Source organism: Cottoperca gobio, chromosome 10, assembly GCF_900634415.1.
Source record: "Cottoperca gobio chromosome 10, fCotGob3.1, whole genome shotgun sequence".
Classification (NCBI taxonomy): domain Eukaryota; kingdom Metazoa; phylum Chordata; class Actinopteri; order Perciformes; family Bovichtidae; genus Cottoperca; species Cottoperca gobio.
The window spans coordinates 2146981-2165592 of record NC_041364.1 but is presented as its reverse complement, the minus strand read 5'-3'; the positions used below and the strand labels follow the sequence as shown (position 1 = coordinate 2165592).

The window sequence follows — 18612 nt, the reverse complement described above, 5'->3', positions numbered from 1 at the left end:
TAATTTATTGTTTTGTAACTGTTTAGTTTGAAGTTTTAACTTATTTGATGGGGGGGGGAGGCCTGAGAGGAATCATGACGTGTTGCCAGAGTTATCATGTTGAACACACACACACACACACACAGTCACACAGCAGATGGGCGTGTCTGCAGTGCAGTGTGTGTGTGTGTGTCAGTGGCAGCTGTGAACTGACTTTGTGGCTTCAATAAAACTAAACAGAAACGTGTTCAGTGTCCTCGTGCCGCCGCACATTAACGCCAGACCTCCTGCACCAATGGAAACCAGTGTAATAGATCTCATAACTTAGCGGGCATCAGATTCCAAATCTTTTAAAAGTGTTGTGTGTGAGTGTGTGTGTGTGTGTGTGTGTGTGTGAGTGTGTGTGCACATCCTTTGCAGGGTGACGGTCACAGCTCTCATTGGGCGAGAGGCGGGAACTCCCTGGACAGATCAGCCAATCACAGGGTCGACATACCGACAGGCAAATGAACCTAACCTGCTTTATTGAACTATCTATTTAAAATAAACATTTTAACGGGTGAAATATAAAACGTATTAATCATTTCATCTATTAGATTTAATTCGGTTAACTCAAAATAAAAGAGTTTTATGGGACTACACTGCCTGCAGGTGGACGTAGTTTGGAATGCCCCCCGGTGTGAGATGCTGTGTACTCCATGATGTTGACCAACGTCAGTCGTGATAACGTGACGTCTGAGTCGGCAAGTTAGCTTGCAAGCTAGCTGTGGTTAGCATTTTATACCTGACTGCAGATCAGTGCTTCCTGCTTCATGTGATGTTTTAAAGTAGTTTTAAGGAGTCATGAAAAAGCTTAAGTTTTGAAGATGAATGTTTTAACTTGTAAATTATGAATTAGTTATTAGTAATTGCTGTCAATTATTTTTTTTATTGATCGACTAATCATTTAAAGTCACTACAAGGAACTTTTAACTATGAAACAGTTTCAATGTAATACTGATGTCTCTACATTAGTCAACCAGAACATCAGTGAGAGAAGAGTTATTGTCGACGTCACCGGGTCTGACGGGGAGCGGTCGGCAGCAGCGAAGAAAATACTGAAGAAAGAAAGACATCGAAGCCAGGCGGACGTTGGCTGGAAGGTAAACACGTTGTTTGTGAAGCAGGTTTGAACTACATACAGGGAGGTGTCCACGTGAACGTTGAGGCTGTTCTAATCCTTCCTCCTCTTCATACTGAACACACCATCTCTTATCGTGCTTCTCATTGTTCTCTGAAGCGGATATGAAGCTTCAGTTATTCAAATCAGGCGGATATCTTGCAAAGTTACAGTCACTTTAAAATCCCATCAATATGTATGAAACTCCACATGAAGGACGAACTTTCACCTCGTGTGAATCTGGACACTGAAGTTGACAACGAGAGCGTCGTGCTTCCTCAACAAGCATCGCTGTGGCACAAGAAGCCAGCTGAGCACTAGCTGCACTGAACATGTCTGCAGAGTAAACATCTGCTCACATGCTTCAGACTCTGCAGGCAGAGCAGACCTGCCGTCACCTGCAGGAGCTTTACTGCCGTGTGTCTCTTCCTGTGTTTTGTGTTTGAACCCTCAACTCTGCGTCTTCTTCTTAGATTGAGTCAGCAGCTCAACATCAGACTCACTCGTCTCCCTTTCTTGTGTAATAAAACAACTCTGAGCCCCCTTCGTCATTTTGTTTCCTCAGGAGCGACTCGCAGGTACCTCTTTCATCTTCATACACCTTCAGTGCAAAAATAAATGCAACAATAAAGCTGCAGTGAGTGTGTGTGTGTGTATAAACACACATTTATATGCTGTGTTGAGCTTTGTTTCTGTTTGGGCTGAGTTCATGGCGCCTTCAGTGCACCGTTCACCTGCTGTGTGAATGTTAAGCAGCTCGGCAGCAAATTATTCCCACAGAAATAAAAATACTGGGACAGTGTTTTGTGATATTCCCCGTACGCTGTGTTTTGTCGGTGCTCCTCGTCTGTCGCCTGTCGGATGCAGTCAGGAGCTTTTAGCTGTTTTGTTCTCAACACAGCAAACGTCCAGCCACAGGTGCTGATGGGCTGTTTCTGTGTCATTAGCATCACTTGTGTTTACTTTTAGGCTTAGTTGAGTTATTGACAACAACACAAGTAAAGAAATGCTAAATGTGGAAAGTGAGACAAATAACTCCCAGTATTGATTCATACTGACGGAGAGGGAAACACCAACATGACACATATTAATGACAGAAACAGAACGAGGAGGGCGTGAAGCTGCAGTCCGTCTCTGGGAGCTGCTTCACTGGGTTGTTTTAAACATGACTTCCAGGAGTTGTGTAACTGCAGAAAAGAGGGTTTTGACTGACAGATACATTAATTGTTTTGTCCATTTCAGAGCTTTGCATCTTGAAAACACCAGAAAACAAATGGATTCAGATACTTACATCTACTTGCCTCAGGGGCTTCTTTCAATCCCATGTAACGGGAGAGAGCGTCCTTACCTCAGCAGAGCAGGCTGCAGCAGGTTCAAACCAATGAGCACGGCAGCATCTCTTCTTCTGTAGTAATCATAGTGTAGTAATCATAGACTGTATGGAAAGAAGTTTGTGGACTACTGGTTTGGAAGCCTTGAGTTTGGCAAACAAGACTTTTTCAGACGACCAAAATGTGTACCAACTTAACTTATCATAACAGAAACAACAGACAACACCCAGACTGGAACAACACCGTGTGGTAGTGACCCTTGTCACAAGGTAGCCCCGCCCTGAAGTGTATCTTTTACTCTGGACGGAGCATCATTGAAGAAGACTTGTAACGATATAGACCAAAAACTCATGTTTGCATTAACTGAGGTAAAGATTGGGTCATTTTCTCATAGACTTCTATAAAACAGGAATTATCTTTGCAACCAGAGTCGATTACAAACTGGGGAACAGGGGAGTACTTAAAGGGGACATATGCACATAACAACCAGAATATGTGTGTAGCGTATGTCTGCAGTTCTCGAAGCTTGTGTGTAAAACTCTGCCTCCAAGCTTGCCGCCTGCATTTCAGTAGTTATTAGTGTCATGTAGAGAAGGCAGACATCTGAGAATGATAACTAGCCATACAGTGTGAAAGAGACTTGAACGTAGTTTCCTGTCAGTAACATTCCTTAAACCTGCGGGCAACCTGCACGCATAAGTAGTGAAAAGAGCGGGTTGGGCATTGGGTTAGTTATAACAAGAACCTCGCAGTAGATTTTGCCTCGGACAGGTGATGCTTTATATGGGCTCGTCAATGTCCAACGTGTTGTACAAACTGAAGAATGTGCAGAATCACGACTCATCCACATTATATGTGCACCTTTACGTCATTACTTCCCAGTATGTTTCCACGGTGACAGGAAACGTTTGATGTGATCAGCCTCGGGAGTATTTCACCGCCATGAATAATCCCAACATCATTCAGTCAATTGTTTGGTTTCAAAAGTGTTTTGTACTATGACTGCGGATTACGGATACATTTTTCATAAGTATTTTAGTACAAATGTGGAAGGCTTGGTCTCAAAATAGTGGCTTCTGATGGTCACAACAGGATCTTATCTTCTGTAACGAAGATAAAGAATTGCAGAATCAGGACTTTCGGTCCTGTCTTACCATCTCCAACTCTACGTTCTTACTCTATTCAGCATCGAGTTCAGTTCCTATCCAGCTGGCGACTGAAGCAGCTCACAGATAAACAACGGTTCTGAGAAAGATCTCAGTGATGGTGACGGTGGTGGGCAGACGGACCTGGACCTGAACATGGCCAGAGGCGAGCTGGTGGCTCATCAGTGAGGCAGACAACCCGCGGAGACAAAAGAAGGGCTGTCCGACGCAGGAGGTGAGAAAGCAATATCCTGTACTGGGTTCAGAGTTAACAGGTTTATCTACAAGGAGCATTTTTGTTCCGTATCCGTCCTACAATGTTCAGAAGCTATAAACCGAGAGGACGGATGCGTTAGTCTTAATGTGCAGCGTTCTTAAAGAAGCTCTTTGGCCGCATCTTTTGGTCGTTGGGGTATTGCAATCACCAATCAATCAAACAGGTTATAGTGTGTATAAGGTCAGTAAGCTTGGCAGATACGTGGCAGTTTTCTGTTCTTTTAATAAAGATCAGATTATGTTGCTCAGATTATAACAAGTGAGAGATTCTGGACTATGAACTTAAAAGTAAAGTTATGGATAAAGACTTTTTATAAGAGTAATAAAGTATGTAGTCTGTTTTTTACTTTCTGACTAAATGTTACCAAAGTAGATCATGAAGAAGTCTAGGTGTCTCTACGGTAGTAACATCTGTGAGATTGGAATAACAGCATTTAAGCCTCTGAACAAATTATTCTAAGTATTTTACTCGACCAAAGAAAGATTTATTGCTAAGAAAATCCCGTTAGATATGGTAGTTGCCGCCCGGGGAGTATAAGAACACTTTACAGCTTGTACAGGACACCACCTCCTTCATCTGTATGTATGCAGGAAGGCAGGAGAGGGGGTACGCTTCCTCCTCGAAGCTGATTCGTTATCACCATCCAACAGAGGACCCGCCCCCTTCGCCACACCTACCCTTCCTGATGGCGTGACGGGTAAATATCAGAAGACACTCTACACCCCAGAGAGCCGAAAACACTGGACAGTTCATGAGCAGCCGGCTTCCAGGTGATGGATTGATTTACCTGTGTGGTGTGTGTGTTGGTGTGTGGTGTGTGTGTGTGTGTGTGTGTGTGGGTGTGTGTGTGTGTGTTAGTTCCTTAATTAAACTTTACAGACTCTGGTGGTCTAAAGCTTTATTGATCGATGTGACAGCGTTCGATGAGTAGCACAATCAGTTGTGCGTACATGCATGGTGTGTGGTATGTGCATACATGTGTGTGTATGTGCGTACAGTTGTGTGTAGTGCTTGCATGGTGTGTGTGTGTGTGGTGTGTGTGTGTGCATGTTATATGGAAATGTCCGGTAATTGGAATTGTTGTAACCTTGTAAGTGGGTTACTGTGTGAAGGGTTTGGCGAGTAATTTATGCGCGTGCAGCATGGAAGATAGGCAGAGTGTGTGTGAGTGTGTGTGAGTGGTGTGTTTGAGATGATTTACATTGCACACTTGTTGAGTGTGAGGGGGGTGTGTTAGCTTTGTAAATGTGTGATGGTTTATGTGGTCGTGATACAGGGGCGACAGAGGGAGATTTAGGTGAGTGGTTGAGGAAGCAGAAAAGGTGTGTTGTGAGGTGTGTGAGGTGTGAGAGAGATAGGCCTCTACACTGCCTGTTAAGTGAGTGACTGCTCCAGTGACCTTATAGAAGTGTGTTTCGTGCTCCCTCCTCCCCAATCTATTCACACATTGACTCATGCGTCTGCTATGTTCAAAAACATACACCGCATACACACCTGCCAGCTCTGTCCTCGCTACAGATGATGTTTTATTCATCTGTGTCACTCCGTTTGTTTATCGACATAGAAATGTAGGTTCTAAAAACACGAGGTCTGCGGAACATAGAGCGGGGGGATGTCGACCTTTTTAAAGAGCAGAAGCTTGTCTGCAACGCTCTGTGATCCGGAAGACAGCCACAACACACAATAGTATATTACTAACTTCCTGTCAATTTGTGGCCCAACCATTCTGTCATGACCATACGTCAACAAAAGAGCGCCGTTGAGCTACACAGCAATCCTCAACTCCATCACAAACAGCTGCAGGAACATTCACCGGCTCCTGCAACAGGAGTTGTTCTGATCTTTACTCTGCCCAGCAAAATGCTAATTAATGCGAATTGGTGTTTATTAGACCGTCGGGCAGAGCTAATGTCATACTGAGAGGATGAGCAGAGGTGAAGGTTCGTTAATGACACAGAGCAAGCCGGCTAAACTCGCTATTAGCACTGCTGCGGCTCTTGTCATAACAACACAGGGCTCATTCGGGAGACTTTTAGTGTGTGTGTGTGTGTGTGCGTGTGTGTGTGTGTTGTGTGTGTGTGTGTGTGTGTGTGGTGTGTGTGTGTGGGTGTGTGTGTGGTGTGTGTGTGGGTGTGTGATGTGTGTGGTTGTGGGTGTGTGTGTGTGCGTGCGGGCATCATTTCTTTAAGTAGTGGTAAACGTGGTGGATTGATTCTTCTGAAAGTCAATAACTGATCTATTAGATTTATTCCAAGCTTTTAAACACATGCTTTCTGTTGCTGCACGATGATATTCTGAAATTAACATGCACTGTTAAAATGCTATGTTAGCATGCTAACTGTTAGCATGCTCAAGGTTATATGATGTCATCGAGGATAGTCATATCAACAGCTGATGCAGAGGGAACTAACAAGCTAGCGTTAGCATTCAGCCGATCTGAGGACATATGTAGATATGAGGCGTGAATGTGGACACTTTACAGAAGATAAATTTATGCGCATGACCTTTCCTGACCAAATTACACCCCCCCCCCTTCATACTAGTAAATCACGCGAAACAGAGATGTATTACACTTCCCTCTTATCGCATCATTGTTCCTCTGACTTGGAAAGAGATCCACAGCCTCACAGGTACTGTCATGGCTGGACGTTCACTCTTGTTTCTGACATGGTGCATCCTATCTCAAGGTGTGGCAGCAATGACTTCACAGGAGAGGAAAACCAGGAGGTTTCGATGCGTCCGGCGAAGCCGGTTTTCGTGTCATGAGGCCCACGACAAACGAGGGAATCATGTGAATGGAGTCTGGTGCAGGAGAGCGGTGGGAGAGAGGATACGTGCCCTCCAATACTCACTATCATGATATGGGGGACTGGGCCAGCTGGCACACACAAGCCCTACTGCTAAGAGGGAAGGAGGGAGAGGGAAAAAAGAGGCACGCGACTTTTTGTTAATCGTTGATAGGCAACAAGTGGAATACCCTGGGCCTCGCCTCTGCATCCCTCTAAACAGCACAGGTAAGAAGCGGATGTTAGCTAAAAACGCTAGTCTGTGCGGTAAATGTAAAGTGAGAAAGTAGTGTCGGTGTCTTCAGATATGCTTGCAGCTTGAATCGTGCGACTCTGAAAGTGAGCTACGGTTATCTTAACACGACCACTTGTTGACGTCCCCCCCCCACAGAAGCCGCTTCTCATTTGGACATGGGGAGAAACGGTATCGACGGTGTGCTCTGCAAACATTGGAGACGTGCTGCAGAGCGAAAAAACAACGAGAAAACAGATTCACTCATCAAAAGGATTAAACAAGCCGCCCCAGGATGCTGTACAGCTCTCTGGCTGAGCGCCACCTTCGCAGTATTTTTTATTCTATTATTGAGGTGCTACGTGCTTCTCGAGCAGTAGCATGTGCTGACCAAAGTGCATTTTAAATGAGAGTTAGAGCTAGTAAGTACCCGTGTAAGGACTTGTGGTTACACCAATTCTTTTGCCAAATTCAGGAAGTAAAAGGAAAGTCTTTACAGCGGTTCAACGAGCTCTAATTCCTTGGAGACTCTGATTGGATAAGTAAGCGGTAACTTACCAGAAAGAGCTTATTGACTTTCTCTTCTGCAAAACATTTTTACCTCCACACCAAAAATACATCTCTGGCTCTCCAAAGTGGAGTCTCAACAAAAGATCCGACTAATGTCGTCGAATCGGAAAGGTATGCAGACATCAGAACGACACCTGAGGTGAGAAGTGTGCTGCTTCAGTGGACGAGGTAAACCTGTCACACAATCAGTCACACAATCTGACAGCGGGATAACTTTCGATAGAAAGTTTATTAGACAGTGTTTTTAAGATGTCTATGCTTTACTGAGGACATGAAGGAATGACGGACATGAAAGGAATGAAGGACATGAAGACAGGGAAGGAAAGCGACGGTGCTGGTAGTTGTGTGTGCGTCTTCTCAGGAGCATCTTCAGGCTGAAGGACGATCTTCAAGTTGCACTGCACATCTGTGATGGTCATTTGGTACAAAGCACCAGAGTATGATGGGGAGAGGTTAGCGTTTGAAGGAGCGTGGGGGTCAGCGGACCTCTACGAGAAGAGGTATCCCAGGAATCTCAGCGCCGACAAATGACAGTTGAACGAAAGACTGCAGTTAGACCGGTGTTAGGAGCTTAACTGCAACGCTTGGACACACAGAGAGCACTGTGGGTGTGCTTGATATGAAGGTGGTGTGTGTGTGTGTGGTGTGTGTGTGTGTGGGGTGGTGTGGTGTGTGGGTGTGTGTGTGTGTGTGTGTGTGTGTGTGTGATGTGTGTGGAGTCTCCTCACCTGGAAGGGAAGGAGTTGTATTGAGACTGGACAGGGACACAGCGTCTCAATCATGTCAGACTGTATGAGATGTAATGTGAAATGGTCTCAAGAGGGAGGGGGAGAGGAGGGAGAGGGGAGGAGAGGAGGAGGAGGAGGAGGAGGAGGAGGAGGCGGAGGAGGAGGAGATGTAAAGGCACAGAAGAAACGAATTCAAACGGGGAGAAGAAGTGAAAGAGTTGGAGGGAAATGGGGAAAATGATTGGAGAGCAATAGCAGCAGATGTTCTTCCTGCCACTTGGATGCTCTTTAAGTCTCCGCTCCTTCCCGCATCTAAAACGTAAGCTGATTTAAAATTTCTATCCTGCCAGTCAATTCCTGTGTCGGCACAGGCGAAGTGTCAGCGCTGTTGCTTTCATTCCTACACAGCTCCTTTTACACAAAAACACTAATTGATCTTGAGGTTTTTGGGTTGAAAGGGTTTTAATCAGAGATGTAAGATTCTAATCATATTAATAATCGAGATAGAGACTATAAAAGGACTGAAGCGACTGGCGGTCTGTATTTCACAGGCCTGATGATGCTTGTGCTATAGATACTGATTCAATGAATGCAGGCGCGTCTCCCTGAATTTCTTTTTCACTGGATGGAAAACATTTCGTTTTTTTTTGTTCGCCTTTAGCAAATATTTTGCAAATCAGTTCTTCATGAAAACAAGGGCACATGCCACGCTCGACCAACATCAATTATCACCGCAAACAAAGTCCGTGCCCAAGTGTCAGTGCTCTCGAGGCAGAGAGCATCTCTTTACATCACATTTTACTGCTGTGCATTCACTGTTGGTTGGTAGAAATATCCATTCATGATCCTGAAAACAACCTGAGTAAAGTATCCATACCCAAAATCTACTATGCCTGAAATGAAAAGATCCAGAAGAAACTAATGAATATCCAAATACATGTCATTTGTCGGCATTTTAATGGGAAAGAATAATCTGCAGCGAATGATAAAGAGGACGCACAATGTTGCAGTTAAGCCCCACCTCTTTGACTTAATGCTCCAATCACAGTGAGTAAGAATTGAGTTCTTGGGCATGAACAAGGGATACTTCCCGCCTCCCCCCCCACATGATCGGCTGTGTAAACCTTGATCTGAAAAGTGGTGTAATTCCAACAGTGGATTAATAAACTGATCACTAATATTTCCCCCGTTTAGTCAACTCTTAAATTAATAGTGAGATAGAAAACGTGTTTTGATGTTTTAAATCAATTCTTGTGTTAAGTTGCAGATGGTGTCCAAGGTAACAGACTTTCTTATCTATCCAACACGGAAGGGACGAAGCAACGTTCTTACTTCTAATTAATTATTTGTCCAACATGGGGGGGGGGTACTCACTGACATGACTGCACATGACATTCTGAAAGTGACATGTTTTCATTAAAGTTGAGCGTTTCTCCACTAAGGGCTGTATCAGCTGATGTGGATGTGACGCAGAGGGAGGAGCTTGCTCAGCTGGAGCTCAGCTGTTCCCATCCGTCTGATGTCAAGCTGGAGCAGAGCAGCAGGAGGGCAGGGGGAGAGTCGTGTGTGACCAACCAAAATACCAAATGTCCTTCAAGGTTAGTGTAAGAGAAAGGACAAGTAAAGAAAGAAAACCCCTCACCATGTAGATAACGTACCTGCTTCACCCAGAGGCTTCAGCGTTAATGTGTTAACGCAGCTCAGGGGACAAGCTGCATTTTTAAATAAACAAATAAAACTATGAGAAGCTGCTGTTGACTGCACTTTCAAATCAATTTACAAAAAAAAAGTATTTTCTTTATTTCCCGAGAACTTGACACAAAATGTATAGATATTGTAAAAACTAAACGATGTGACCACTGTGTAAGTAGTAAAGAGTGAACACGTGGGTAACATGCAGGGTGCGTTAGTGGTTGGGACAACACACAGTCCTTCCAGTGTGGTGATGGCGGGTGTCATTGTTCAACTCTCCCCGAGAGGGAGTAGAAGGCGTGTTTGAGAAGAGAGTGTGAGTGTGAGTGATGAGGGTCGGGTGGTGTTGTGTGGTGTGTGTGACCGTCAGTATTAGAGCTGTGCCTGCGAGCCTGAACAGAATCCTGTACATACTGTTGTTGTTCAGCTTGTATTCGTATTAACCTGCGGTCAGAAACCAACATGTGAAGTGCTCACCCGAGTACAGCTGATCATCTCGACTATGTTCTAATTTGATGTTGTGTAAACTGTTTAGTTGAAGCTAGGTTGAAGTTTTACTTATTTGATGGGGGGGGAGGGCCCCTGAGAGAATCATGACGTGTTCCAGAGTTATTCATGTTGAACACCACACACACACACACACAGGTTCACACAGCAGATGGGCGTGTCTGCATGCAGTGTGTGTGTGGTGTCAGTGCAGCTGTGGAACTGATGGTTGGCTTAAATAAAACTAACAGACGTGTTCAGTGTCCTCGTGCCGCCGCACATTAACGCCAGACCTCCTGACCCAATGGAAGAAACACAGTTGTAATAGATCCATAAATTAGCGGGCCATCAGATTCCACATCTTTAACAGTGTTGTGGTGAGTGTGGTGTGTGTGTGTGGTGTGTGAGTGTGGGTGAACATTCCTATTCATCCTCAAAGATGATCCTGACACGATCAATTTCACCCTCTGTCCTCAGACCCCCTGTCCTTAGACCCTCTGTCCTCAGACCCTCTGTACTCAGACCCTCTGTCCTCAGACCCTCTGTCCTTAGACCCTCTGTCCTTACACCCTCTGTCCTTACACCCCTCTGTCCTTAGACCCTCTGTCCTTAGACCCTCTGTCCTTACACCCTCTGCCCTCAGACCCTCTGTCCTTACACCCTCTGTCATTACACCCTCTGTCCTTACACCCTCTGTCCTTACACCCTCTGTCATTACACCCTCTGTCATTACACCCTCTGTCATTACACCCTCTGTCCTTACACCCTCTGCCCTCAGACCCTCTGTCCTTAGACCCGCTGTCCTTAGACCCTCTGTTCTTAGACCCTCTGTCCTTACACCCTCTGTCCTTAGACCCTCTGTCCTTACACCCTCTGTCCTTAGACCCTCTGTCCTTAGACACTCTGTCCTTACACCCTCTGTCCTTAGACCCTCTGTCCTTAGACCCTCTGTCCTTAGACCCTCTGTCCTTAGACCCTCTGTCCTTACACCCTCTGTCCTTAGACCCTCTGTCCTTAGACCCTCTGTCCTTAGACCCTCTGTCCTTACACCCTCTGTCCTTACACCCTCTGTCCTTACACCCTCGCATCGCACAAGGAAAAACTTCCTAATTCCTAATATTGTTCTTAAGTCATTAACACAAGAGAGAAAACAGTTTAGATCAGACTTGCTTGTATTACCAGATTGTCTACAGAGCTGAGCTGGCGACTCTCTGGTCCACTGATCGCTGGAGAAGTGGAACAAACATGTCGCCGTGTTGTTTCTGAGTCACATGTGTAAACTCCGTCTCTGTTTTACCTTCCTCTTCTAAAATTACTCCAGGGTTAAATCTGTGTTTTCCTCTTTCTATTCCCACCCAACAAGGATCAGCACTGTGTCCTGCTAGTTCATATTTCCTGCTCATATAAAGCCAGTTATTTTCACCCGGCTGTGCACGTGTTCCTCTTGCTGGGATCAGTGACACTTCCTGGTATATCACAAAGCAACAACCTCTCATTTGGACCTGAACACTGTTGAATTCTGTCATCCTGCAGTGTTTTAAATGAACGAGCCGGTGTGTGGGTTTGACAGCTTGTTCTTCTTTGTTGGTTTTCAGCGCTTCCTGACCTGCAAAACAGAGGAATTTGATTTAGATTTGGATGGAGAGAAGGCGCCTATTTGCTATCAGGAGATCACTACTGCTCTCAGGCAGTGGATTCTTCCTACATTTGTGAGTCTAACACACATTCTCGTATGTGCTGCATTATTATATATATATAAGAGTTTATATATATATAAACGCACTCTTTGTGAAGAATGGACTGATCGATGCATTTATCTGATGATGAGCATCATCTATTCTTCCATGTAGGAGAAGAGGATGAGGACGTTAATCCACAAGCCGCTGTGTGCTCTCCGTGACCTCCTGGTGGGCCCGAGGAACCTGATCAGGAAAAGGCTGGACAAGCTGCTCGACTACGAAGTGATAGAAGCCAAATCCAATCTGAGCTACGAGGAGCAGGATGTGGCCAACACGTACAGGTAGAGAGAGACGGGTCCTTTAAGATGACGGGCTGGACCCGTGTGTGTGGAGAGTCTGCTGCACGTGCCAGACTTCCACCGTGTGTCTGATTTTAAGATCCACTTCCTTGGCTTTATTTGTACAGCCTCTTTCTGTTTTCCTTTGGAAGTGATGTTAAGATAAGAGTTAATGATTCAGCATGAAGGAAATCTTCGGTTGTCTCCTAAAGTTGCCCGTAAACGTCTCCTCTCCTCACAGGACAATGAACACGTTGCTTCTCAATGAGCTTCCTCAGTTCAATGGTTTGGCTCTGCAGATGATCTGGAGCATGTTGGGCACGTTCAGCTGTCTGCACAAAGACCTCGCCTCAGACATGGAGCAGCTGTTCCAGAGCTTTGCACAACAGGTGACCTCATACGTGTGACGCGGCACCGTTTCTTCCAAACATTGATGACTTTCAAATGCTTCATTGAAAACTTTGGTTTCATTTCTTCTTCCAGCTCCCTCAGAGCTCTCTCAACCCCAGTGCATTCTGGGAGTGGGCAGAGTCTGCAGTGCTTGAAGGAGCGAGGAGGATGGAGACTCTGTGTCGAAGTGTAGAGGACACGCTCAATGCACCGTTCGTCCAGGTGGGTTGTTGACGAAGAATACTTGTGTGTTCATGCATAATATCAGTCAACGATGGACAGACCTGCTGATCAACACACCGTTGACCTCCGTCAGACTTTGAGCCGCTTGATTGGCGTTTACACAATCTGTACAAAACATTTACACAACAATGACCTGTGCAAAGGTTACTCAACATGAGACACTGCAGTTGGGGATGTTCACCCCGGCTAATGTTACTTTATGGACCTTTAATATTGGAGGAATTTAAACGACTGCATACAAACTGGAACCGGGAGCTACTTAAAGGGACCATATGCACATAACAACCAGAATATGTGTGTATGAGTATGTATGCAGTTCTCCGACACGCTTGTAAAACTCTGACTCCAGCTGCCGCCTGCATTTCAGTAGTTATTAGTGTCATGGTAAGAGAAGGCAGACATCTAGACTGATAACTAGCACTACAGGTGAAAGGACTTTAACGTAGTTCCTGTCCGTCACATTCCTTAAACCTGTCGGGCAACCTGCACGCATAAAGTAGTGAAAGAGCGGGTTGTGATTTGGTTTAGGTTATAACAATAACCTCGCAGTAGATTTGCCTCTGACAGGTGATGCTTTACTACTGAGCTCGTCACTGTCCAACGTGTTGTACAAACTGAAGAATGTGCCGAGTCACGACTCATCACATTCATATGTGCACCTTTACGTCATTACTTCCCAGTATGTTTCCACGGTGACAGGAAACGTTTGATGTGATCAGCTGTGAGTATTCACTCAGCCATGAATCATCCCACCTCATTCAGTTCCATTGTTTTGGTTTCAAACGTGTACTATGACTGCGGATACATTTTTCATAAGTATTTTAGGTACAAATGTGAAGGCTTGGTCCTCAAAATAGTGGCTTCTGATTGGTCAACAACAGGATCTTCTCTACGTTAACGAGATAAAGCTGCAGAATCAGGACTTTCTGTCCTGTCCTTACATCTCACTCTACGTTCTTTACTCTATTTCAGCCTCTGAGTCCGTCCTCTCAGCGGCGCCTGAAGCAGCTCACAGATAAACACGGTTCTGGAAAGATCTACCAAGTGATGGTGACGGTGGTGGGCAGCCGGGACCTGGACCTGAACCTGGCCAGAGGCGAGCTGGTGGCCATCATCAGTGAGGCAGACACCCGCGGAGACAAACGAAGATGGCTGGTCGACGCAGGAGGTGAGAAGCAATATCCTGTTACTGGGTTCAGAGTTAACATGTTTATCTACAGGAGCCTTTTCTGTTCCGTCTCCGTCTACAAATGTTCAGAAGCTAATAAACCGAGAGTGACGGATGCTGTTAGTCTTAATGTGCAGCGTTTCTTAAATGAAGCTCTTTAGCGCCATCTTTTGGTCGTTTGGTGGTATTGCAATCACCCATCAATCAAACAGGTATAGTTTGGTATAAGTCAGTAAGCTTTGGCAGATACGTGGCACGTTTTATGTTCTTTTAATAAAGATCAGATATTGTTGCTCAGATTATAACAAGTGAGATTCTGGACTATGAACTTAAAAGTAAAAGTTATGATAAATACTTTTTATTAAGATTAATAAGTATGTTCTGCTTCTGACTAAATGTTACCAAAGTAGATCATGAAGACGTCTCTGTAGTCCTCTACGGTAGTACATCTGTGAGATTTGGAATAACAAGCAATTTAAGCTCTGAACAAATCTAATTTCTAATTATTTTACTCGACCAAATAAAGAATTTATTTGCTAAGAAAATCCCGTTAAGATAATTGGTAGTTGCCGCCCGGACGTATAAGAACACTTTACAGCTTTTACATGGACACCACCTCCTTCATCTGTGTATGCATGCAGGCAGGCGAGGGTACGCTCCTTCCTCGAAGCTGATTCGTTATCACCAGCCAACAGAGGACCCGCCCCCTTCGCCACACCTGACCCTTCCTGATGGCGTGACGGGAATCAGAAGACACTCCTACACCCCAGAGAGCCGAACACTGACAGTCATGAGCCAGCCGTGCTTCCAGGTGATGGATTGATTCTACCTGTGTGTGTGTGTGTGTGTGTGTGTGTGTGTGTGTGTGTGTGTGTGTGTGTGTGTGTGTGTGTGTGTGTATTTCCTTAATTACACTTTACAGACTCTGTGTGTCTAAAGCTTTTATTGATCGATGTGACAGCGTTCTGCTGAGTAAGCATCAATCAGTGTGCGTACATGCATGGTGTGTGTATGTGCATACATGTTGTGTGTATGTGCGTACATGTTGTGTGTATGTGCTTGCATGGTGTGTGTGTGTGTGTGTGTGTGTGTGTGCATGTTATTAATGGAAATGTCCGTAATTGGCTGTTTAACCTTGTAAGTGGGTTACTGTGTGAAGGGTTTGGGAGTTAATTTATGCAGCGTGCAGCCTGAGATAGAGAGTGTGTGTGAGTGTGTGTGAGTGTGTGTGTTTTGAGATTGATTTACATTTGCAACACTTGTGAGTGTGAGGGGGGTGTTATGGCTTGTAAATGTGTGATGGTTTATGTGGTCGTGTACATGGGAGAGAGGGAGATTTAGGTGAGTGGTTGAGAAAGCAGAAAAGGTGTGTGTGTGTGTGTGTGTGTGTGTGTGTGAGTGTGTGAGAGAGATAGGCCTCTACACTGCCTGTTAAAGTGAGTGATTGCTCCAGTGACCTTTATAGAAGTGTGTTTTATGCTCCCTCCTCCCCACATCTATTCCACATGACTCTGAGTCTGCTCATGTTCAAAACATACACCGCATACACACCTGCCAGCTCTGTCCTCGCTAACAGATGATTGTTTTATTCATCTGTTTCACTCCTTTCTGTTTTATCTACAATAGAAATGTAGGTTCTAAAAACACGATGTCTGAGGAACATAGAGCTGTCGACCTTTTTAAAGAGCAGAAGTCTTGTCTGCAACGCTCTGTGATCTGACAGACAGCACAACACACAATAGTATTATTACTAACTTCCTGTCACATTTGTGGCCCCACCATTCTGTCATGACCATACGTCAACACAAAGAGGCGCCGTTTAGCTACACAGCACTCCTTCAACTCCATCACAAACAGCTGCAGCGAACATTCACCCGGCTCCTGCAACAGGAGTTGTTCTGCTCCTTTACTCTGCCCAGCAAAATGCTAATTAAATGCTAATTGGTGTTTAGACCGTCAGGGCAGAGCTAATGTCATATCTGAGAGGTGAGCAGAGGTGAAGGGTTCGTTAATGACACAGAGCAGCCGGCTAAACTCCGCTATTAGCACTGCTGCGGCTCTCTGTCATACCAACACAGGGCTCATTAGGGAGACTTTAGTGTGTGTGTGTGTGTGTGTGTGTGTGTGTGTGTGCGTGCGTGCGTGCGTGCATCATTTCTTTAAGTAGTGTGTAACTTGGTGATGATTCTTCTGAAAGTCAATAACTGATCATATTAGATTTATTGCCAAGCTTTAACACATGCTTTCTGTTGCTGCATGATGATATCTGAACTTAACATGCTAACTGTTAACATGCTAACTGTTAGCATGTTAACAGTTAGCATGTTCAATGTTATATGATAGTCATCGTGATAGTCATAGTCAACATGCATGATGCAGAGAGAACTAACAAGCTAGCGTTAGCATTCAGCCCAGATCTGAGGACATCATGTCGATCTGATGCTTGAATGTGGACACTTTACAGAAGATAAACTTTTCTGAGCATGACCTTTCCTCTGCCAAATGTTACACCCCCCCCCCCCCTCTATTACTAGTAAAGTCACGGACTAACAGAGATGTCTCTACACTTCCCTCTTATCGCATCATTTGCTCTCTGCTATGGAAAGAGCTCCACAGCCTCACAGCGTACCTGTCATGGCTGACGTTCACTCTTGTTTCTGACTGTGCATCCTCTCTTCCAGGTGTTGGCAGCATATGACTTCACAGCGAGAGGAAACCATGAGGTTTCGATGCGGTCCGGCGAGCCGGTTCGTGTCCTGGAGGCCCACGACAAACGAGGGAATCCTGAATGGAGTCTGGTGCAGGCGAGCGGTGGGAGCAGAGGCTACGTGCCCTCCAACTACCTCACTATCATGCCTATGGGGACTGGGCCAGCTGGCACACACAAGCCCTACTGCTAAGAGGGAAGGAGGGAGAGGGAAAACAGCAGCACGCCTTTTTGTTAATCGTTGATAGGCAACCAGTGAATCCCCTGTGCCTCGCCTCTGCATCCCTCTAACAGCACAGCGTAGAAGGGATGTTAGCTAACCGCTATTCTGTTGCGGTAAATCTTAACGTGAGAAAGTAGTGTCTGTGTCTTCAGATATGTCTTGCAGCTTGCCTCGGGCGACTCTGAAAGTGAGCTACGGTTATCTTAACACCGACCACTTGTTGCCGTCCCCCCCCCACAGAAGGCCCGCTTCTCAATTTGGACGATGGGGAGAAACGGTATCGACGGGTTGCTCCTGCAAACATTGTGAGACGTGCAGAGCGGAAAAAACAACGAGCAAAACGCTTCACTCATCAAAAAGGATTTAAACAAGCCGCCCCCGGCTGCTGTACAGCTCTCTGGCTGAGCGCCACCTTCAGCAGTATTATTTTATTCTATTATTTGAGGTGCACGTGCTTCTCGAGCAGTAGCATGTTGTGACCAAAGTGCTTTTAAATGAGACGTTAGAGCCAGTAAGTACCCGTTTAAAGGACTTGTGGTACACCAACTTCTTTTGCAAAATTCCAAGGAAGTAAAAGTAAAAGTCTTTACAGCGTTCAACGCGCTCTATCCTGAGACTCTGATTGGATAAGTAATGTCGTAACCTTTTACAAGAAAGAGCTTATTGACTTTCTCTTTCTGCAATAACATTTTTACCTCCACACCAAAAATATATCTCTTGCTCTCCAAAGTGGAGTCTCACAAAATGATCCGACTAATGTCGTCGAAATGTAGCAAGACATCAGAAACGACCTGACGGTGAGAAGTGTGCTGCTTCAGTGGACGAGGTAAACCTGTCACACAATCAGTCACACAATCTGAACAGCGAGGATAACTTTCGATAGACAGTGTTTTTAAGATGTCTCTGCTTTACTGAGGACATGAAGGACATGAAGGACATGAAGGACATGAAGGAAGCGACGGTGCTGGTAGTTGTGTTGCGTCTTGCTCATGAGCATCTTCAGGCTGAAGGACGATCTTCAAGTTGCACTGCACATCTGTTATGGTCATTGTTACAAAGCACCAGAGATGATGGGGAGGGTAGCTTTTGAAGGAGCGTGGGGGTCAGCGGACCTCTACGAGAAGAGGTATCCCAGAATCCTCAGCGCGACAAAATGACAGTTGAAAACGAAAGACTGCCTGTTAGCATCCGTGTGTTAGCGAGCTAACTGCAACGCTTGGACACACAGAGAGCAAACTGTGTGTGTGCTTGATATGAAGGTGTGTGTGTGTGTGTGTGTGTGTGTGTGTGTGTGTGTGTGTGTGTGTGTGTGTGTGTGTGTGTGTGTGTGTGTGTGTGTGTGTGTGTGTGTGTGTGTGTGTGTGTGTGTGTGTGTGGGGTCTCCTCACCTGGAGGCAGGAGTGTATTGAGACTGACAGGTACACAGCGCTCTCATCATGTCAGACTGTGTAATGAGATGTAAATGTGAAATGTCTCCAG

The 18612-nt window shown here is 45.3% G+C and overlaps 1 protein-coding gene across 1 annotated transcript in view; it reads left to right on the top strand.

Moving 5' to 3' along the window:
* The window catches only part of LOC115014996 (rho guanine nucleotide exchange factor 37-like), a 21264-nt gene extending 2652 nt beyond the window's left edge, over positions 1-18612 (top strand). The window contains exons 2-8 of the mRNA XM_029442160.1: positions 11981-12094; positions 12236-12405; positions 12644-12791; positions 12886-13014; positions 14008-14203; positions 14845-15014; positions 16885-18612. Of these exons, the coding sequence (XP_029298020.1) occupies positions 11981-12094; positions 12236-12405; positions 12644-12791; positions 12886-13014; positions 14008-14203; positions 14845-15014; positions 16885-17103 (1146 nt within the window). The 3' untranslated portion in view covers positions 17104-18612. The remainder of the gene's footprint in view (positions 1-11980; positions 12095-12235; positions 12406-12643; positions 12792-12885; positions 13015-14007; positions 14204-14844; positions 15015-16884) is intronic.